This window comes from Grus americana, chromosome 1 (genome assembly GCF_028858705.1).
Source record: "Grus americana isolate bGruAme1 chromosome 1, bGruAme1.mat, whole genome shotgun sequence".
NCBI lineage: Eukaryota > Metazoa > Chordata > Aves > Gruiformes > Gruidae > Grus > Grus americana.
The window spans coordinates 216,002,168-216,024,035 of NC_072852.1; the positions used below are offsets into that span (position 1 = coordinate 216,002,168).

At 49.3% G+C, this 21,868-nt stretch overlaps 3 protein-coding genes across 6 annotated transcripts in view; all 3 read right to left on the reverse strand.

Moving 5' to 3' along the window:
- The window catches only part of MYO7A (myosin VIIA), a 103,905-nt gene extending 103,645 nt beyond the window's left edge, over positions 1-260 (reverse strand). For all 3 annotated transcript variants that reach the window (XM_054809120.1, XM_054809110.1, XM_054809140.1), the window contains exon 1: positions 161-260. The gene's annotated coding sequence lies outside the window, so the exon portion shown is untranslated. The remainder of the gene's footprint in view (positions 1-160) is intronic.
- A 2,970-nt stretch (positions 261-3,230) lies between these two features.
- Positions 3,231-21,868, reverse strand: part of CAPN5 (calpain 5) — a 58,149-nt gene continuing 39,511 nt past the window's right edge. For both annotated transcript variants that reach the window (XM_054808063.1, XM_054808073.1), the window contains exons 4-13: positions 15,310-15,518; positions 14,691-14,883; positions 13,935-14,128; positions 13,124-13,201; positions 12,396-12,591; positions 11,268-11,390; positions 10,550-10,746; positions 10,094-10,215; positions 6,846-6,982; positions 3,231-6,518 (exon numbers count right to left, since the gene is read on the reverse strand). In XM_054808063.1, the coding sequence (XP_054664038.1) occupies positions 6,336-6,518; positions 6,846-6,982; positions 10,094-10,215; positions 10,550-10,746; positions 11,268-11,390; positions 12,396-12,591; positions 13,124-13,201; positions 13,935-14,128; positions 14,691-14,883; positions 15,310-15,518 (1,632 nt within the window). In that variant the 3' untranslated portion in view covers positions 3,231-6,335. The remainder of the gene's footprint in view (positions 6,519-6,845; positions 6,983-10,093; positions 10,216-10,549; positions 10,747-11,267; positions 11,391-12,395; positions 12,592-13,123; positions 13,202-13,934; positions 14,129-14,690; positions 14,884-15,309; positions 15,519-21,868) is intronic.
- On the reverse strand, positions 20,716-21,195 carry OMP (olfactory marker protein). Its single transcript, XM_054808083.1, has one exon. The coding sequence runs from the start codon at positions 21,193-21,195 to the stop codon at positions 20,716-20,718; it is 480 nt and encodes a 159-aa protein (XP_054664058.1).

Below are 21,868 nucleotides of genomic sequence, written 5' to 3' on the forward strand. Positions count from 1 at the left end.
CCTCACCCCGCCCTACTGCAACCGCCGCACCCCATTGTACCCCTGTCGCACCTCACTGCCCCCTCATTGCACCCATCGCACCCCATCCGGAGCATCCCCAGCCCTCAGCTTGGTCCCTCCTGGGTGCAGCCTGTCCCCCCACACCCCCCCTCCGCCTTACCTTAGCGGGGCATGGCCGGGGCCGGAGCCGGGGAAGGGGCGCTGGTGCCCGGCGCGGAGCCGCGCTGCCTCCGGCACCGAGTGAGGGCAGCGCCTGCCCTGCCCGCTGCTGAGCCTCTTAGCGGGGGAGGAGCCGGGATACAGCCAGCCCCTGGTGTGTGTGTGGGGGGGGTGTGTGTGTGTGTGATACCTCCAGCCCGGGGACACCGCAAGCACCACGCTCCCCAAGCATCCCCACACCCCAAAGACGCATCCTCCTGCATCCCTGGGGTCTGCCCCAGACCATGGTACCCATCAAGAGCCCTGCTGCGATTTAAGCTGCCTTTTCAAGTCCTTGTTGTGAGTGCCCTGATGGCTTCTTGGGCAAAGGGATGGCTGGGAGGACCCCTCTGGCCCATGCAAGGAGGTCTCAGGGGTGTGCAAGGGACCATGCTGAAATCCTGTGGGATGGGGCCAGGAGCTGATAGGCGTTCTGGTTTGCGTGCACCAGCCTGTGCTTGTAAATGCGGAAACTGGGAGAGAGAAACACTTGAGGACCAGGAAAATGAGAGCTGAGGTTTTGCCTAGAAGCTTAACTCTGACCTGGTGACTCCCTGCCCAAATCTGGGCTAGTGTCTTTTCTTCCTGCTGAGAAAGGTGGGGTTGGCTTTTAGCTGTTGTATGAAACATCACTGAGGTTTCTTGCTTTGGTATGAAGCACGGCATTTTAGTTAGTGAATGGTGCAAAACACGCCCTTTTTTTTTTTTTTTTTTTTTTTTTTTAGCGTTCACATACACAAGGTGTTTTTAAGCTCTACTTTAGAATGAGGGGGCCTGGAGCTCTCCTGGGGACCAGGATGGCTGAGGTTTTTTTAGTGATACTGCAGAAGTAAGGAGTGATGAGAGGGAGCATCCTTCCTCCAAACTCTGCTCAAAATGTGGGAGAAGTCACATCACAGCCACCCTGTCCCTTCCCCAGCCCTTCGAAACTCCCCGCTGCTGCCCAGCCCTCTCATGGGAACCAGCTATGAATAGACTTAGTTGACTTTAAGCTCAAGAGAGATGATTTATGACCACCCGGGGCCATGCCCGGTTTCACTCACTGTGCCAATGTGGTTTGTGTGGATGTGAGGGCAAATATTGGCTGTGCCCGGGAATTGCTTTGCTCTGGACCACATCTGATGCACCTGGAAAGGGTCCAGCCTCTGGCAGCCTTTTCTTGTGCCCAGGATGTCCCATGGGTGTGTGGGAAGGCAGCGAGAGAGGCTCTGCCAGGGACATGGGGCTGGACGTGTTCCTCTGCCTGCATTGCTGGGTTTGGAGGTGGGATTTGAAGAGCACGAGGAGATTTTGGATGATTCCTGCTCAGCAGACTGTTACAGCTGCGGGTCACGGGCTAACCCCTTGGTATTTAATACCTGGGACATTGGCCAACGATGTGGTAGCACCTGAGCAGCTCTGAGGGACAGGTAATGAACCCATCCCCTTGCTGAAAGCCCTGCTACCTGTGTAGCCCTTCTTGCTAGTAATCCCTGGTCCTTTTGAGTAGCAGGAGACTCATATACATATGGGGGGGGGGGGGATTGTATACAGGTGTCAGGGTGGGAAGCTGCAGGCTATAGGAGACCCAACCCCAAGGAGAAATACTCTAGCCTCATCTTGCAACCATGGCAGGATGTGTGTTCCTCCATGAAGATGCTCTTGCAGGTCAAAAGGAGACTCTGAAGTGTCAGTTTAGTTAGTTTAACGTTAGTGAGCAGAAATCCCTGGCAGATGGCAGCACTGGAGGGATGAGGAGATGCTGCAGGACCCTTGGGGAGCCCGAGCTGGATCCTGCCTGGAGCTGTGCACACCTCTACTACCTGCTGCTGGTGTCTGAATGTGCACAAGCTCCCCACATCCCACTGATGTGCTGGGGTCCCACACCAATTCCAGCATCCCTGCCCACATTGCCAGCCCATGTGGTGGTGTGCACCACCAGTACAAGGACAGACAGGGTTTCAAAGCAACCTCCACTTTAAGCTCACTGCCCAGGTACCAGAGAAACCGAGATGTGGATGCTGGTGGGGAGGCATGACACCCCATGCCAACGGGATGATTGATCTGTGGCTCATCCAGACTTGCACAGACCTTTTTTTGAATGTGCACAAAGCAGGACTCGGTAAAACCACCTGGTCTACACCAGAGCTCTTGTGCTATATCCAACAACAAGTATCACAGCCTCATAGGTGCTCGGCCATGTCTACTGCTCAGGACATCCTCCAGGAGAGCATTATAATGTTTGTGAAGTTGAGATATTTGTGAGGCTCTCTCCCCTGAAGAACATTGCAAGCTGTTTCAGTGATGGAGGCAGAGGAGTAGGATGCTCCTTTCTCTATCTAGGGTTTGGTGACACAGTTTGTCCCAGGGCATGATCCCAGGAGCAGGAGGACCTGGATGGCGTGCCCCCACCCCACAATAAAAAAGGATTTTTCCAGATGCCTGCTCCAGGCTTTTCAGGGTGGGCTGCAGAAGGGCACAGCTCCTCCATGCTACAAAGACCTCAAGCACAGGCAGGTGATGGAGCTGGAAGCTGAGATGGGAACAAGATCCCAGTGCCAGCACTTTGGGACCGTGTGTTACAGCAGCAAGACTGGAGACTCCCATGGGCAGGGACAGGCTTTTCGCTTTTCAAATGCAATCTGCAGGTTTGTTCTTTGAGGGAAAGCCATCCAAAAATCACATCCTCCTGCTGCTTTGTCCATAATTATTTACATTTTTTTTTTTTAGCAATCTGCAGAGCTTTTTCCAAGTTAGGTGAGGCTCAAAGAAACAAGTTCCCTGCATTGAGGTGACTCTGAGGCATAGGATGAAAAGGTTTTATAGTCAGAGGAGGTTACCTTTCCCCTCCGTGGCTTTTCCCAGTGAACGTGAGTGTAACCTTGCGTGAAACCTTCATGCAGATTGCCTTGCCTCAGTCTCAAAGTCCGCAGAGAAAAAAATTTGAATGGAGTGTAGTGAATCAAGCAAATTAAAAAGGCTCTGCAGAGCCACCTTGTGCCCATCAAAAGCATTCTGGAAGAACACAGCATTTTAAAGGCAGGGAGTCTGAATAAAATATACACAATTTATTTATAGGAGGTTTACAGCTGTACAACGTTGGCTTTCTGTTTCGACCACTCTCTGATCTTGTGCAGCGTGACATGGCAGTGCCTTTGGAGATGAAGACAAGTCACAGCCTGTTTTAACATGCAGATGTCAAAAAGAAATGGATTTCACAGAGTGTAATGGCAGGCTAGCTGCAACTGTTGAAATGATTAACAAAAGAAATGGAAAATAAATCAAAGACATGTCCTACACCACCTGGGAGGGACTGGAAAGTGCATATCAGACTTGCTCTCCCCTCAAAAACCCTGAATATTTCTGTTTACTTCATTCAAAGAGAAAAGGCATCGACATTAGGAATGGCATTCAATAACTGCCCTCCCCATCTCTATAAAAAAGACCAAAAAAAAAGCAAAGAAGATAATTTTTGTCATTACATTAGAAATGTAGGGGGAAGAAGGCTTCTGCTTTAACTTTTGAAAAGGGTTTTTTTTTTTTTAAAGGACAAATATTACTAATATTAAGACATTTTGGTCCTGATATATTATGATTATTTAATTTTTTTGAGGAAGTTGTTAAAAAGCTGCCTTTCCTCTCTTTATGGCTTGATTCTCTGCAGGAAGGAGGCTGCCCATGGGTACCAGGGCATTGCTATTCCTCGGCAAGCTTCAGCGTCATTCCTTAGGGATCACGGTGCAGTTTGGCACGTGTCAGGGCACTCCTGGCCAAGTGGCTCTCGTTTCCTGAAGCTATCGGTAGCCCGATTTCCTGAGAAAACAAGGCTAATGCAGGCAGGCTGGCTAAGCCCATCTGCCAGTGATGATGCAAAGCTCCTGTGATGTTCCTGCGATGTTCTCCCTTAACTAAACAGCTTCTTCCTGCCAGGTGAGGTATCTTTAGGCATCACAGTCCCTCTCACATACCGCTCTGAACTGTGAGATCTTCTCCTAAGTCCTAAATCATCTATTCTGGCCCCATGATGCTGCTTCCATTTATTTTCAGTGATGAGTCCCATGAACAAAACCAGAATAAAATCAAAATATCTCTGAATCGGTCTTCCCAAATTCAAGGATTTACTTTGACCTTGGGGTTAAAATATCACTTTAACAAACTAGGAGCATTTGAGCCAATTCTGCTAACTAAGCTAGGTCCCAGTGATGGCACCAGGAGTTGGAGGGTGCTCAGTGCAAGCCAGGAATGATTGGGACCTGGAAAGAGCATCCTGCAGGCCACTGCTTGCCTCTAAGGCCTGGAAAACAAGACCTAGGAAAATAAGCAGTTTGGTCAAGAACCAAATTCATAACCACAGGAGGTAAACTTTGAAAATGAGGAAAGGGGGACAACAGCCTGCACAAATCGATGAAGTTGTACTTTATGCTTCTGGGCCAAGAATTGACCTGGCAGCTAATGTGACTTTGGGGAACATTTTATCATGTTACAGACTTAGAAAATCTTTAGGGGCTTTAAAAAAAAATTACAGACTTGCACAAACATGGGCATTTAGTAGGACAAACAGAAACCCTACTTGCTATGGCAAAAGAAGGCTTTCCTGTTCGCTTGTCCTTGCAGGCAGAAGACTCTGCTCAGGCCAAAATTTACAAGATTGCAAGATTACATCATATATATTAATTTCCACTTGCATGTAGGTGACTGCAAAATATATGCTTGTTAGAAAATCTGACAGAAAATTCCCTTAACTTGCAATATTTTAAAAGGCACATGAATAAAAATACCCAACCTTACAACAGGAGGAAAAAAAAAAAATAATGTTTTGAAACCTGCCCTGATCAGCTGCTGAAAGGCCAGACAAGGGTTTGTTGTTTGGCTTATCTGGGATGGTTTATTAGAAGCTGGATTCTGCCACCCAGTGGAATGAGGGAGATAAACTCAGTCTTCCTGGCAAACAGGAGCAGAGCACGGCCCTAGACTTGGCCCTAATGACGCGTTTGGGTTGTGCTTGTGAGACTGGCTCTAGCACTGAGCAACTCATTCTGCAGGCCAGTAGACTGGAAATTAAAGGTGAGAGATGGACACTGGTATGAATTAAATATTCCCAGCGTTTTCAGGCTGCACTGGGAGCTGTTCTCCTCTCCTCTAGCACAAGCTAAAATCCCATTATTTTTAAAAATAATTTGGGAAAGCGAGGCGCTGCAAAATGATGCAGCAGTAAAGATGGAGCCCATTGAGCAAAGCTCCCCATCCCTAGGACCTGACGCTTTGGCCTTCAGAGGAACTGATTTCCTCTTAACACTGATCAACCCCAGCAGACAACCCACCCCAGCTACTGGGGTGAGGTCTTGGGATGAGGACTGCGTGAAGACATGGAGACAGCAGGCACCACGGCAGTTCGAGAGGCACGCACAGGAGCTGAGTCCAGACTGATTCAAAAACTTGACCCCAGAGAACAGTTGTCCCACCATGGTTGTTGGCATCTTTGTATCCTCCAGAGTTGCATGGGGTTGAACAAGACTCAGGAGGGCACACCTTGTCCCTAAAATGATGGAGCCTTTAGTCTTGTTGCCCCTGTGGATTTGGGACTGCCTTGGTGCATTTTCCTTCCAGTTGCAGTATCCAAACCCATAGCCAGAAAACATCCAAAAGGTCCCAATCGATTTTTCCACTTCTCCTTTGCTGAGGTGCCTCTGCAGAGAAGCGATTAAATGGCAGTTTCACGGGAGACGACTCCACGCATGCTACTCTTAAACCAAGCAGACACACTGAAGATGCATTGAAGCAGCTGGTGGGACCGCGGTGGCCACACGTGTGCATGGTGGCACATGTGTGCCAGCCCGTGTAAACAAACAGCATCAGGGCATCGTGCTCTGGCTGTCAGGACACACAGCGTGCCTGCGGCAATCCCACAGGGCACACGGCAGCGATGGGGGCTGCAGAGGATGCCAGCAGAAGGATCGTTGCGGTTCCCCAAAAAGGCACCATTTTTTAACATCGAAAACACAAGATTGGCTCCTTTGAGTGGAACGCATGCATAGTTCATATACACTTTGCAGATGGCAGGTAGGCTCCGTATGTGTGTGTGTATATATATATATATGTAGGTATGTGTGCATGTATATATACACATATGTGGCACCAGAAGAAGAGTCCTTGAGTACTTAGACGTTGGTGAGGATGTTACTGCTGAGCAGCCTCACAGCGATGGTTCCAGAGAGATCGTTTGATCTCCTGTTCCCTTTGTCCTGAAGGTGCAGCGTGTGTACTGACTGCCGGTCGCTGGGATCCCCCGTGAGCGCCACCTGGCCCAAGAACTCGTCGCTTATTAAGTTGTGGTTCCAGATCTGGGGAAACAAAACAGACATGAAGGCAGGTCTTTGAGGGATGCAGACAACCTTCACGCACCAGGGAGGAGAAGGGGTTATTTGGGACCTTCTCTGAGCCAGAGTCGTGGAAGTGGTCGAGCTGTGTGGGGGTTCACTCTGTAAGTGAGAGGGGTGAAGGACATGCATTCACCAGATGTCAAGGCTCAGAGGTTGAGCTGCATGAACTGATGATGCTCAGCCTCGGAGAACAAACCCGCTGTGGACAGTGTGAGGAGAGGGCAGGTGGGGGGGGTCCAAGTGAGACAGGGTCTCCATCCCTCGGCTCACTGCTTGCCTGCTAGGTACCTGAACAATGATGGGTTGTCCTGGCTTCTTGCGGTAGAAGAGACCTTTCACATCAAATTCAGGAGACACTGTGTTCTTCTTCACTGGAGAGCGAACCTTTTCCCCTTCACACTTTATGATCACATAAGGGTCAGCTCCTGGGGACAGAAAAGGGAATTTTTGCTTTGTTGTAGCTCCTGTAATTCCTCAGAGCCCTTTTCCAGGGGTGTCATGTAGCAGTTTTTCTCCATACCCCACCAGAGGAGATGGATATCTGTCAGAGTGTTCATCACACCCCAGAGGATGTCCATGAAGCTCAGCCGATGGGCTCAGGCTTACTCCTGTTAGGTGACATTGTCCCCAGGTGGCAGGTGGTGATGGACTGCTACAAAATAGCCCCTTCTTTCTTGACCCCATAAACACTCCTTCATCACTTCAAATCCTCCTGACCTTTGGGATAAATCTTTCATGGAAGACACTGACCAGCTCACCTCTCCCTTTCAGGATTTTCTCTGCTGAAGGCAGGCAGAAATAAAGACATGGAGAAGAGAACTGGGATCACAGCACTTGTTTCACACAGGGAAACCGAGAGGAATGGCAAGAGCCTTCAAGTTGCAAAAGCCCACTTGCTTTCACTGCAGCTCATATGCTTCCCAGCCAGGCTCATCCTGGTTTTACTTTAAGGTGATAACTAGCTACCTCGGCAGGGACTGTGGTTTTCACCCCCATGCAGAAATCATTGGCACATCTTAAATTCCTCCCAGACTGAGTGAGACTCAAATGCTGCAGGTCAGTATAACAACTAATGCTGGGGTAAGAAAAGTGCTGGATGGTCAAGGTGATGAGCACAATGCTGAGCCCAAATTAAGTCTGGGGATGTGCTAATTTATGAGATCCAAAAATGAGACCACTTGGGCACTGGGAAGGTTTGGAGAGCAACCAATGAATGGGGAGCCTTAGGATGGAAATATATTTAAAAAGCTTTTAAAAAGGTGAAGATGGTTCTTAGACTATTTGCTTTGGACAAGAATTCAGGGAGAAGATCAAAATGTTAAAAAGGATCATTGGTGGTAGTGAGAGAGATGGGGAAGAGAAAGATTGGGCATTGGGGGGCAACCAGGGGAAAAGAGAGGGAACCGGAGGAGATGAAAGCAGACAAAACGGTAAGTGGGAAGTCAGAGGAGAGGTTCATGAAGGGATATGTAACATGTCAGTGGGAAGGGAAGGTTATCGCAATATCCCAGCTGGAACAAGAGAGTCATGGGGAACAAGCAGGTCACAAAGATGGAGAGTAGTTACCAAGTTCAGAGACCACCAGCCCACAGCTGGACAGTACCTGAGCATCCAGGAGATGGAAAGAGTCCCTCATTAGCGAACATTTTCCCCATATGAAACAAGAGATCATTTGGGGAATTTCAGTAGAGAATGAGCTATTGCTATGGAAATTTAACTGCCAGAATGCATTTTCTCACCATGAGCTTTAGTGGCTATGATGGAAACACAGCCCAGGTGGATGAGTTTTCTTGTCCAAGGGAAATGTGAAAATGAGGAGGAACAAAACACTCCCTTCTGAGGACCAGGGATTTAAGAATCACATTTTTGGTTGCCAGACCCTCCTCACTAGCCTTCTGTTCGCAAGGACCTAGGTCTCCTGGTGAGACACAGCTGCTGGATTTCACAGCTGTTTTTCCAAACTAGCCTTGTCTTTTGGGATGTCCCATTAAATCCTCATATTCCATCAGCTGGAGCCAAATTCCTATCTGTAAATCACTATTTCCAAAGCAGTGTAAAAGGCCTGGGCTGGGAGATGTGACAGATAACACTGAACTGGAAAGCACCAAACATGCAGGCAGTTGGTGGTGAGAGCCAAACAACCGGAAAACAGCTGGAAAAAAGGTCATTCCCAAGGGCCTCTTGTTGAAAAAATGTTTTATGGCTCCAGAATCCACATGTACCCTTGTCTGAAGGGAAGATAAATCTCCTTGTTTCTGTGAACAGTTGAGAGACCTTTGGCTACAGGTTTCCCTGCGTTGCTACAGATACACTGAGCTGTTCTGAGTAACCCAAGAAAAAACACCGTACCTAGGGTGAAATTCCTTCCCCAAACGACATACAGGATAGAAGGACTCCCTCTGTGGCATGTGATAAATAAGCAAATTGGGCTAGTCCTTGCCCTAAGGAAGAATCCTGCTAGTTACTTTCAGGGCTCTAGTGATACACAGCCCTGACAATAATGCTTGGGTGAAAAAAAGAAAAAAATTAATTGTTAATTAAATTTTTTCTTAAATTTTAAGTTTTCAATTTTTATACTTTAAATTTGGCTTTAAAGTGCCTGGGTAAACCATGTCACATTCAGCACATTCCTTGACTCAGAAAATGGGGGAGAAAGGCTAGGATCTGGTCTGTTCCAATGGTGGAAAGTAATTTGCTTCTCTAATCACAAACTCTAGACCTTTCATCCCTATTTCAATGATGTCCCATTACAAGTCATCACTACCCCTGGGTTTCTTGGTCCAGATGCCCCAGGAGGACAGAACATGGGGTTCTTGCCATGAGCTTCTGGGTGGCTGCATGACATGGTGAGGCATGGTGATGCTGCTGTGTTTCATGCAAGAGAAGCGTTGGATGTCAAAATTTCATGAGAGCATAGCAGGACCATGAAAATGAATCTTCAGAGGACCGAGGAGGCAGAAACACGGTGCGCTGTGCTGGTAATGGCTCAGGCCATCTCAGAGAGCTCCAAGCATGGAGTAGGACTTACAGGAAATAGAGGGAGAGGCTCTCGATCCACACCATCCCAAAATGAGCTAAATTTGACCTACTCTCTACTGATAGACATTTATCCAGCCTCTGGTGATGAACACTACCCCAACCTGTTCCATTGCTTCTCTGTCCTTCCTACTAAAAAGCCTTTAAATACAATGCCTGACTTTTACAGCTGCTCATACTCAGGAGGAAAGCCTGGATTGTTACAGGACCACTGCTAAGGGCTTTGCAGCAGTTTTGGGAGGATCTCCTGAGGATCTTAGACAACAGCCTAAATATAACAGCTCCCAGATCATGTCCACAGCAAGAAGTGAGTTTGATTCTCCATGGACTTTCTCCTCCTCTGGTGTCTGAATCAGGCATGTTCACTGAAAAGAAAAAATCTAGGCACATAACAAATCCCAGCAACCTGCCACCTTATGAAACCACCTCCCCTTTTGCCACTGAAACAACCACCTCCCAGCTCCTCTGGGACTAGACAACAGGCAGAGAAAGACCAGTACCTCCTTGGGAGTCCTGATTCTTGAGCCCAGCTGCGGCGAGGACATGGATCTGAGACACCACTTGCGGGTAACCACACATCCCACTCCAGCAGGTGTGTGGTGGCTCATCCAGTGTCAGCTCTCTGCAGGGAAAAAACACGTGGCCTTTGAGAGGTGCCCAGCCTTACCCCAGGGGCAGGTGATAGAGTTTTCTCTAGCAGGATGGAAAGACTATGCACTGTCCACTGTCAGACTCTGCTCCCCACCCCAATCTCCTCAACCTGGGTTTGAGATGTTCTTCCATGTCATGCCTAGAAACAGAGTTGGAGCTTCTCTGCACATCTGTGGTAAAACCTGTAAAGATGCCCTGTCTCTTAGCCAAACACCAGCTCCAGGCAAGGCTATGACCAATTCCAATCAGGAAAATCACGTCTAAAGCACAGAGCTCTCTCCAAACAGCCAGCTCTTGCTCCTTACCGGCAATCTGAAGGCACATCCGTGAAAATCCTGAGAAGAAACTCGCCTTCATGACCAGGGTCAAAAGTGGTGGGGATGATGACGTAGCGGCCTTCTTTCAGGTCTGTCCTCAGGAAGACGCTGCGGGAGTTAATGTAAATGGAGCTGGCCACCTTCTGCTGCAGGGTGTGCATCCGGTAGTTCCTGTTCAGCTCCACCTGGGCAGACACCACAGGGGGATGGTCAGCAGGACAGCACTGGGTGACAATGTATTGGTATCCACTTTGGGAGGCCAGATGGCGAGGACTGACCCCACGGTGCTGGGAGAGCTGGAGTTAAGAGAACCAGCAAAATGGTCCCAACTGGGCTGGATGGAAAACAAGCATGGACATGGCTCTCCCAACTCTGTTGGCTCAGGGACTCAGTCTCTGTTGCATCCTAGCTCCACGCTGAGAGCCCAGCAAGCAACACACAGCGATCAGTCTAGTGGATATCAGGATCTAGAGATAACAGACTAACCATTGTTTTCAGCAAGGAGAACTTGTCCGTGCTGTCATTGCTCATCTCTGAAATCTCTCACTGTCTCTAGAGGGGGCCAGGCTGTGCTGAAGGCACTCCAGAGGCACCCAGAGTAATGCTTAAATGAACAATACCAATGGCCATGCAGGACTGATGTACCCCTCCACCACTAATAAACTGACAGGGGGATTCAGGCCAACATGCAGGATCCATGGTCTACCTTATGGATATCAAAGCCTATGGCCAAGTTCTCTCCTTTGCCCTCTTTGCGACTGGTCCTTTTTGGCTTCTGCTGGATGGAGATCAGCACTTCATCTTCTGCCTTCTTCACATCAAACACGTACTAGAAGCAAAGGGAGGAAGGTAAGGGACAATTTCTACTAAGACAGGATCACTGGGCATGGATGGGGGTAGACACACAGTAGAGTTAACCTTAGCTTCTCCCCACCCACCTTACTGCAAGGACAACCTGGCTTCAGTACCAGCACTGACAGCCCATACCCAGTCCTCTTGGGAACTGGCATCATCTTGCCAAGCCAGAGGCCTTTTTGGCTCATCTTAGAAAAAGACTGGCAAATCCAGTCTTAGAATTGCTCAGCAGAATCCAAGGAGTGTAGATGCAGTCTCATACCAGAGATTTTCACCCCTTGCAGTCTGTCACAAGTCCTCCTCCAAGGCATGGAAGGAGGAACTGCTGTTCACAGAGACCTAAAATGAAGGCTAATACAGAGCTGGAAGCAGGAAACAGCTCTCCCACATCCTTGATGACAACTCCTGCAATGGAGCAGACGATCCTTCATCTGCTTGTTAGATGAAGGACTCACAAGAACTTGTCTCACATTACTGAGAATCCCAGTTCAGAGCAGGACAGGACAGAAGAGCTTGTTCCAGATGAACTTCAGAGCAGGGCCTTTTCTGAAGATCAAGCTAGAACAAAATGGCCCTATAGACTACACCTGTCCTGGTAAATTCAGCAGTGCCAAGGTTTGGGCAAAGGAACTAGAATTTGATCATTCAGACATCCAAATTGTTGGAAATGGTTCCTGGCCCTGTTTGACGGGCATCAGCTAACACTGCTACCCTGTGGCACAGTCTGCTGTTTGCTTGTGCCAAGATGCTCTACACCAGGCACTTGGATGCAGTCTCCCTGATAAGAAGGATAAGGTTAACAGAGGTGACCTGAATGCTGGTCATGCTGTGCCAGGGGTCTCATCCAGAGAACGGTCATTAAGCACATTTAATCTACTGGAGGTCTGGTAGCCATTTTGGCCTTCTAGGTCCCTGTAGGAGATTTAAACACTTGCAAGCACTGTGAAGGCTCCAAAAGGACCTCTGCACCATGACTCACTTGGGGGTTCTGCAAAAAGGTGTCCTTGTGGTTGATACACCCTCCGCAGCGGTTCTTCAAGGGGTCATTGTTTCTCGTCCATGCCCCATGTAGCACTGTCTCCTCCCAGGTCTTGTGGATGCTCAGGTAGGACGTGTTGATGAGACGGCACTTGATGATGTCTGTGAAGTATTTACAGAAATCTTCGAAGGTCATCCTAAGTCAGGAAAGGACAGAGCTGGGTTATGCTGCTGCACCCCCCTGAACATTATGCTGCAGGGATTTTCTTGATTACCTGTTAGAGACTCTGTGTGGGTAGCTTCTGAAGGCTGATGAATAACAAAAGACATGGAGATACCTTTCTCCATGCATGCGGTAAATACTTCTTCAGTTTAAACAATAGAGCTATGTCTTTTTGGAGTGGGAGAGGCAGAATAGTGGTCCTTCCTCTACACATGGGTACCTGTTTTACTGAAACATACTCGGTGAGGCTGTCAAGTTCTGCACATTCATAACAGGTTTCCAGTGAAATGGTTTGGACCCAGTGTGATACAGAACAGCTTGCAGTCCTAGGCTCATGGCCATCCAAAGCTAACATCTGTGGGCTCAAGGAGGAGGCTTCACTAAAGAACCTAGGGTTTGGAAGGCCAGCTCTGGATAGCTGTTTGCATGGAAACGACTCACATGGTTCATGGGGTGGGAGGACTCTGTGGGCATGGCCCGTGGCAACAACCCCAGGAGGGACTCACCAGAACTCTCCATCATCTTCCACTGTCATCCCCATCTTCTCTCTCTCACTTTTACTTACTTTCTGCCACTCCTCAGAGCTGTGGGAAGAGTACAGGATCATTAGTGGAAGGACAAGGGGACACACAAGAAATCAAGAGGCTACTTGGCCTCCTAAGGATCTTATCAAGGGCACAAGGCCTATATAAAGGTCCAGCCATACAACCAGTCCCCACACTGCTCTGGTTAGCTCATCTTCCAAACATGGGGGGACTGCAGCATGGCTTGGAGCTTCAGTGTCCTTCCTGACCAGTGGAGTTGAATCCAGCTTGGCAAGATTTTTTCTGGCCAGTACAGTCACAACCCTATCAGTGAAGATAACAAAATGGACTCTGGCCAAAGCCTCTGGTTACAGAAGTCCTTGGTTCTTCATCCCATCCATAGACCCCACAGCAGTCAGTGGTGGCAGAGGCTGATTCTGCTGGGTGCTATTTTTGCTGAAACAAGACTGGGAGTTGAAAAGTGAGTTATAATTATCCTTCATTAATGTGAACATGCTGGCAATTTCACCACAACACCCACCAGAGCCTTAATGAGAAGGTCTGCCAAGCTCAGCCACCCTCCTGCTGACCTCCAGGGACCTCAGGGAAAGGAATGAATCTACCCCAGTGAAACAGCAGGTTTAGGACATAGGTTGACACTGCATCCCACAACTGTCCATACAATGTTATCCTACAGGTGTGGATGTAGTCAAATTGTCTCATGTCTCAAGGCTTGCTCCAACCCAGCTTTTCCCACCAAAAAAAGGTGCTGCTGCTGCCCATCCTAACTCACGTGTCACTCCAAGGGCCATTCCACTCCCGCTCGCCCCAGGGGTTGCGCATGCGGATCATGTCCAGCTTCTCCGACTTGAAGAAGGACAGCAGGCCATGGCCCAGGCGGACCTTCCGCACATCTGTCACCGCGTATGCATGGCCCTTCACCAGTCCGCAGGCCAGGCGGGCCTCCATGTCAGCTGCCGACGTGGCCTGGGCAGGGGGACACAGACAGTGCTCATACCAGAGGGATGTGACCATCTTTGCAGGGACTGGGAAAAAAAAGAGTTCAGATTTCCCTGCAGATTCCTCTGAGCCAAAGAGTGCCAATGCTCAGGGAGACAGCCAGTTGCCTTGGCAGATGTATCAGATGCCATTTTAGGTGCTAGATCCTTCCTGGTCTTCATCTGCTGCATGAGGTCTCTGAGCTCCCATACTGTCAACCAATAAAGCTCATTCTACTGGTTATAATGGGACATCTGGCACCCAGTGTTTGTAGAGACACCCACATGCAGACACCAAAATGCCTTTCTCTGGAAGTGAATCCTCTCCTAACATTTACAGAGTGGTGGGATGAATCTGGGCTATTCCTAGCAATGAGGAATAAAGAGGGTTGGCATCCAGGCTTGAGTCCCTTTGCCATTCACGCGAAGAAGTAGGAACCCTTCGCCATAATTTATCTGATCTAATTTAGAAGTCTCCAGCAGTGTAAGACAACTGCATCCTAAAATGCCTATTCCCACGACACCGTGACCATACAGGTAACGTTGCTTACTTTGATGGAGCAGCTGATGAGGCCTCCTCGGTTGTGCACCTTCAACACACGCTCGAAGAGGAGGTTTCGCTTGGCTTCATCAGTGTTGTAGTCCCCTTCAGTCAGGTCGATAGGTTCAGAGACCCCACCAGTAAAGTCTACCAGGGCATCAGCTGTGTTGCCTCCATCCAGGGCCTCATAACAGCCTGACAACCTGAAAGAGGGTTATAAGGATGGCATGACAACACTAGCCTGAAATTTTAAGGGGTCTGGGACAGTTCTTGGGACAGCCTGGAGAACAGAGTTCTGTAATAAAACCATCAGTGGGTGAGGACAGAAAACGAGGGTCCAAAAATAAGACCCATGCTGCTTGCAGCACTCTTGTCATAGGACAAAGTAAAGGGAACTAGGATAGGTGTTACTTAAAGAAACGTGGAGTTGGAGGATATTTTGCTTTGAGAGTAAATTAAGACTAGAGAAGGGTTTGTTTTTTCTCACGGTTTCTGTCTGTTTGAGATATGTCCTACTCCTCCCCAGGAAAGCTGTTGTTTCCACTAGTGCAAACAAGCTGATGAATGAACAGAGAGGAAAAATAGGGTGCCCAAGTCCCAGTTTTTTCTGCAACTGCCTGGGTACCTACTTGGCATAAGCTTTCTCCACCAAGGCGCACCAGAACTCGTTCCTGGAGTTGGAGTGGCAGTAGATGAGCTGGTTGTGGAGTGTGGGCAGGCGGTCATCTATCACCACGTCTAGCCACTGACCAAAACGCCAGAACTGGAAGTGGAAGATCCCCACATAGCTCTCAGGTTTCTCAGGGTTCCACTCCTGCTCCTTCCAGTCTGGGATGACCTGCAAGAGAGGAGGCACATGCACCTACGTTATTCCCTTTTTTGCTGAGTTTGACTCTCATCCTGGAACTAACGCAGACAATATCAAAGACAAAGAAGAATATGAGGGAGATGGACTTGCTTACAGCCTGGTGGGGCCAGATTTTGGACCTGGTTCCTCCAAGACATACTAGTTTAACATGTACTGGAATAGCTTAGACTTCATTGTGCCTTGGAAAATGAAGCTAAAGATCCTTGTCCTCCTTCTACCCTGGACATCTGCTGCCATCTATTGCTGTAGACAGGCTGTTGGAGCAGAAGGGTCCTCGGTCTCACCAGGGTTGGTTATTTTTATGACCACATTTTTGTTCATTTTAGTGTCAGTAGGGTACTACTAAGAGAGGGCACCTTCTTTGATTCTCTTACTTGATTCTGGTGTGATTTGACTGGCCCAAGAGCAAGTGCTGTATTCATCTGGTGGTAATGAACGGGGACCAGACATTCTGCATATCATAATGGTCTTTTCCAACCTAAATGACTCTATGATTTTATGAAAATGGAAGAAGCGAGATGCCCATCCCCACAAGCTACCGTACTCATCCAAGCAAGCACAGGGAGGTGACTTGCTGAAAGGATGAAAAGAGGATCTGGGGTGAAAGAAACCCTAGAGCAGCTGAAGGGCTGAGGAAGCACAGGTTTGGTGTCACTGCCACCTGCACTGCCAATGGGACAAGGCACAAGCAGAGGCTAACTGCCAAAGTCCGTAGCCCTTCGTGGCTGTGGGCACCACCAGCTGTGCTTTGGATGGAAAATCCACCCAATAGTTGGGACAGAAATGGGCACGGCCATGCACAGATACTACAGCTAGGAGGATTGGCATTTTACTTAGAACCAGGACATAAAGGCACACAGCAAGGAACTGCCCACCACAGCTTAGCTTTTGTTGAGGGTGAAGTCCACATGGTTTTACTTCATGGCCGGGGTACAGTTAATAGCTGACAAGTAGTGATTGATTCAGCTGCAGTGATGTCCATACCTTTGCTTCTTTACTTACCTGCTCGCAAAGTGTCATGACCCCAGCAAGGAAAAACCCCAATGTGCCCAGGGAGAAAACTATGCTGCCGTACACCTACATAATCACTGTCCTGTGGAGACAGCTGCGAGTGTTGGCGTGGGACGGGACAGGACACAGCTACACCGCATGGAAAGATGCTCTTCAGGAAGTCCCAGGCCATGGTGAGACCCCCTGCACTGTGCCTTGACCCTTGTCCAGCTGCCGGAGCCTTCTGCTTTTTTTCGGCTGTCGTCACAAAGCTGTAACCCTGCAGAGAGCCCTCTCTCTGGAGACCTCCCCAACTCCTTAGCTGCCAGCAACAATCTGACCCAGGGCTTTTACTGCTCCTACACTGAAATATTAATGATGCCATCAGCCCTGCGAGCTCACTGGCTCTCTTGAGTTGTCTGGATCAATAGAAGTAGGGCAGACAGAGCCATGAAAAAGAGCCACTTTTGGAGGCTTTGGCGTTTTCCAGGAGTGCTAACGACAATGCCCCAGACTCCCTCTGGGACAGTGCCAGGAAAGGTCAGACAGCCCTCCATCAATCCCCATCGATTCCCTCCTGACTGGAGCTCATCCTAATGAATTGTCATAAAGGACCATTGTGCTAATCAACTCACTATTAATGTGGGCTTAGAAATGATTATGGCATTGATTAGAGGCAGCTTGTCAGCCAGAGCTTGTAGCAACAGCTTCCAGCTGGCTGGTTCCGAGACTCGTCATTGCTGCCAGTGGTGGCAGGAGATGTCGATACCCCATTATCCTTCTCTGTCCCTTCATTTGGGGACAGCGCTGAAAACAGCCTCTGCCACTGAAGGTAGCAAAAGTGGTCAGCCTTCATGCAGAGCAGGATCCAGAAGCAAGGACTGGTTGTGTTTCTACACTGACCTAAGGGGAAATGAGAGGAGCTTGATCTCCAGAGCCCAAACTGTCCTCAACCTGCCAAAGAGCAAGGTGTGATCTCAAACACTGGGTTCCTCCCCTCAGCTCCTCCCAGAGCACAGCATCTCACCCAAGCCAAGGATCCCTCAAGTTACTTCACGCCCTGGCCAAGGTGTCTGTAGGGGAGAGGCAGCAGCTCTGGATGTGGTGCCTATTGGGATACCACACTTTAAGGCATACAGCACAACCCCTGCCTCTGACCTGATGCTGCATATTACCTAACGGATTAACCTGGGACACATCTACAAACCCCAGCAGTAGCTGAAGCCCAGATCTCTCCAGGAGATCATCATATGACTGAGGTCCTTGGCTCCCACCCACTCCCAGGAAACCTCCCTAGCTATCTCCATCCCTCCTCAATAGGTACTGGAGAGCATGCCATGGACCACCCATCCCAGGATCTCACTGAGTCCTGGACTCAAATTGGTTGTGTGATGCTGAGGCAGTGGAGACCAGATCTCCTCATTCACACAACTGTGCTTCTTTATGCTTAGGGGGTCCCAAAATCTGGAGCTGTAACACCCTTTTGTGGGACAAATTTACAGTGAAAGGTAAATTGGGAGCCCAGAAACAGTAGTTTCATTTCACTAAGCTGGTTCCGAGGTTTTTCTCATTTTTCTTAGGGGTGGCTAATTAAGAGAAAAAGCACCTGTGGCCCTGAAGAAACATCCCGATTAGAAGGAGGGATTGGTAGAGATGCCCAAGCAAGGGCTCTTCTGCTGGGAATATGCCAACTAGGGAAGCGGAGGGAAGGACCCAGCTGTGCCAATCTGCTGAACCACGGTACAAACCAGGATGAAATTCCCTTGAGAGATGGGACAGAGTGGTGTATCTGAAAGCCTTTATGAGATGCTGAAACTGTAAGGAAAGTTTCACTGACTGGCATAAAGTGGCTCGCTCATCTCCCCTGCAGCAGAGAAAAATCACACTGCCCCACTCATGTCCCACCCCAGCTCTGATGGAAATGAGGATCCACCTGAATATCTACTCCAGGATCATTTCCCCTCCACTGCCCAGCTTCAAACCCCTCCCCAAATCACACAAAAAGCTAAATGCTCCATTGAGCCTTTCACGCAAGGTAAATGTTCATTTTACTTTTTACAGGAGAAAAAGGTGCTCAAAAATACCAACAGTGACTTGAAAATTGGTGGGTGCTGCTTTATTGCATGCAGGACTGGGGCAGCTTCCAAAAAGGGCATGAAGAAGACACACAGCCTCAGTCCTTAAGGGGAACCCTGTTGACTAGGCTTTTATTTACTGTGTTACATCAATACCCAGTGAGGTATCTGCAGCAGGAACTCTACCCCAGCAACCAGCAACATAGCAATGGCATATTGCAAGACCTGGCATGCAAAATCCCCTTTGGAAGTTGGCAGTGGTTCCTGTTATTTGGTCTAATGTGGTTTGTAGTCAGGAGCTCTGCTCTGGGATGTACAAGGAGGCATCTCCTATGGGAAAATCTGCCGACATCCTAGAACTGGGTTTGGCCCACAGTGGGTCCATGCTATGGCCAAACAGGGATGGATCCACTTTTATGTCTCTTCAAGGAGTGCAGAACTTCTTGGGGTCTAAACAAAGACATCAACTTCTCCAGCACTGCCCATGGCATGGCTGTATGGTTCAGTGTTTGCTGAGCTTTGGTTGTGGGCAAGACTCAAAGCTCCCACCATCTCTCCAGCCAGTAGCTGATCTTCCTGCTTTCCTTCTCCTCTCTGCCTGGCATAGCTTGTGCAAATTATTTTATACACTATTATTGGTCTGGGGAGGACATGTAGTCTGCATCTCTGGAGGCTTTGAAGAAGAGGTTGGACTGTTTTTGGGATGGTTCGTACAAGTCAGCAGGCCATGGGTACAAAGCCACCTTGTCCTGGCTTTCCCATCACTGCCCTCTCCTTACACATCTCAGGAAAATTTCAGTCAATACCTTGAGGAGCACTCACCCACATTTGTGTGCAATCTTAGCAAAGGACCAGCTGTAATAATGCTTGACTCTTTCAAAGGACATTTCTTTCTGTGGGTCTCAAGACACTTCACCAAAGTACCCTCCACTTTTTGGTGGAGGGAAAGGGAACATCCAAATTTAGCAGTTTATTCACAGTGATGGGGCAAGCCAGACACAAAACACCCTCCTGCTCCTAAACTTGCAAAGGTTCTGTCTCTCCTCTCTGCTCCCATGGCCACCCTGCCTCAGCGTTTGGGGAGGCTAGGAGGTACTGCTTTTTGGGGACAGCAGCAGCAGGTTCTTGCTCTGTAGTTTGCAAAGTGCTCTGCAGCCTCACGACTCTCTATACGTGCTTCAGAATAAATATATTCACGGCTTTAAGGCCACAAGGATGCACAAATTGTTTTTGCTGCGGGGTCCTCACTGCTGGCTCAGACCTACAGTCTGCTCTGAGCTGCTGGCTCACTTGCTGGGCTCTGCACACACGTACATGCCTGCTCCAACCAATCTCATGATCAACACTCTCCAGGCAGCACAAGGTGAGCAACGTGCTGGAGACCACCTCCCCACATTGACTCCCAGCAAGAAACTGTGATGGCTATCAGGAAAAGGGTGGTCCAACCTCCCTGCACTGTTTTGTCCGGTGGTTTGCAATCTGTAGAATGCAGCATGTCCAAATGTAGTTCAGCTTCACGGCAAGGTGATCCTCCGTGGGACTGGTCTTCAGAGACACCGAGCAGCCACAGTCACAACAGGAGTCACTGCAGCCTGCAAACACTCAGCATCCTTGCAAGGAGAAGCACTCCATTGCAAACAAGCTCTCCTTTTTTAATGGCTAGGATGGAAGCTGGAAGCCAAGGCTCTCTCCAGGTTGTTTCTCCTGTTTCTAGTATGGCAATTTCTTATTTTTCCATTAGGCTTTTGGTGTCCACTTGCCACAGTTGGAGGGTTTAGGGCAGCCTCATATTTCCAAGCTCTGTGCCAGTCAGACCTGGTGATTCCCTGCTGAATTCACACGCATGCAGTCTTATACTCTAGGCAAATACAGCAGCAAGCTCATGGCCCATCCTCCCTCCTCCCCATCATTCAAACAGAGGACAGCACATACAGAGAACGTTTTGCAGGGGTAAGGGCTCCAGAAGTGCCGAGCTGTCCTCCACTTTTTCATAATGCTGTCCCTCAATGAAGAACCACATAAAACCAACCAAGAACTGAACTGAGAAAAAGAAAAATGAAGACAAAAGCATAGCTGGAGCAAGTAGGCTGAGCAAGAGGGAATCAGGCTTTAAAAACAACGGAGCCCTTCAGCTGAGCTGGTTCAAGGCCGTCGGTGAAAGTGAGGAGGAAATACATCACCTTCCGGATCTGGGCTAACTCTGCTATCCGCTCCCCAAATTCCTGGGCATCTGCCTCGTTGCACTCCACCTCCTTGGTTCCTGGCTTCTTCCAGAAAATGCCCACCGGCTCCAGCAGCTGCCGGTTCATAAGGTGGGTGAGATCAGGAGTCCAGTGCTGGGAGGTGCCGGTCACCATGACCTTCCCAGGTCTCTCCAGCTGGATGTCCCAGCGGAGGAAGCGCAGGTTGTGCTGCCGGATGAAATCCACTCGGTAGACGTGTTCGTTGGGATGCAGCAGCTTCTCACCATCCTGGGGCCTCGCGTTTTTTTGCTGCAGGCTCTGGAATCGCAGCCGCATGCACCGGGTGAGCTGGTCATCGCGGACGAAGGGCAGCTCGAGCATCCCTGCCTCGGCTGCCATCACTTCGGCTGCTTCTCTGCTACGTCCTCAGCAACGTTTGGCTCTCAAACAGGACACGCAGGGGAAAAAAGCCACCAAGCCCCCGGAGCTGGTGCCCCCTCTCCACGGTCCCAGCAGTGCTAGGCAACCCGGGCCAGTGACGCAAAACACCCTCAGGGGCTTCCTCTGGGTGCCCTCCCGCCTCGCTTGCAGATTAGGAACTGATGGTGCTACTGTGCACAATAATCTATAGGGAAGGGATGTCTGATGTCAGCCTCCCTGGCAACCTCCTTGACAACCGCGGCTGGTGCAGGCAGGGATGACAGCCGACAGGTCTGGGTGGCAGTGGCTTTCTCCAAGTGTAGGCTCATGGGACAATTCAGGTTAGAAGGAGACTCTGGAGGGGTCTGGTCCAGCCCACCACTCAAAGCAGGATTTTGTCCAAGGTTAAATCAGGTTGCTCGGCACTTCGTCCAGTCCATCTCTGAGTATCTCCATGGATGGAGATCCCACAGCCTCTCTGGGCCCCTGTTCCAGTCTCTGACCATGCTCATGCTGAAGCTAAGCTGCAGTTTGTGCTGTTGTCTTTTGTCCTGTGACTCTGCATCCCCAGCAGGAGTCTGGCTCCGTGTTGTCCATACTCTCCCATTAAGTAGTTGCAGACGGCAATAATCTCCCCCTTCACCTTTTCTCC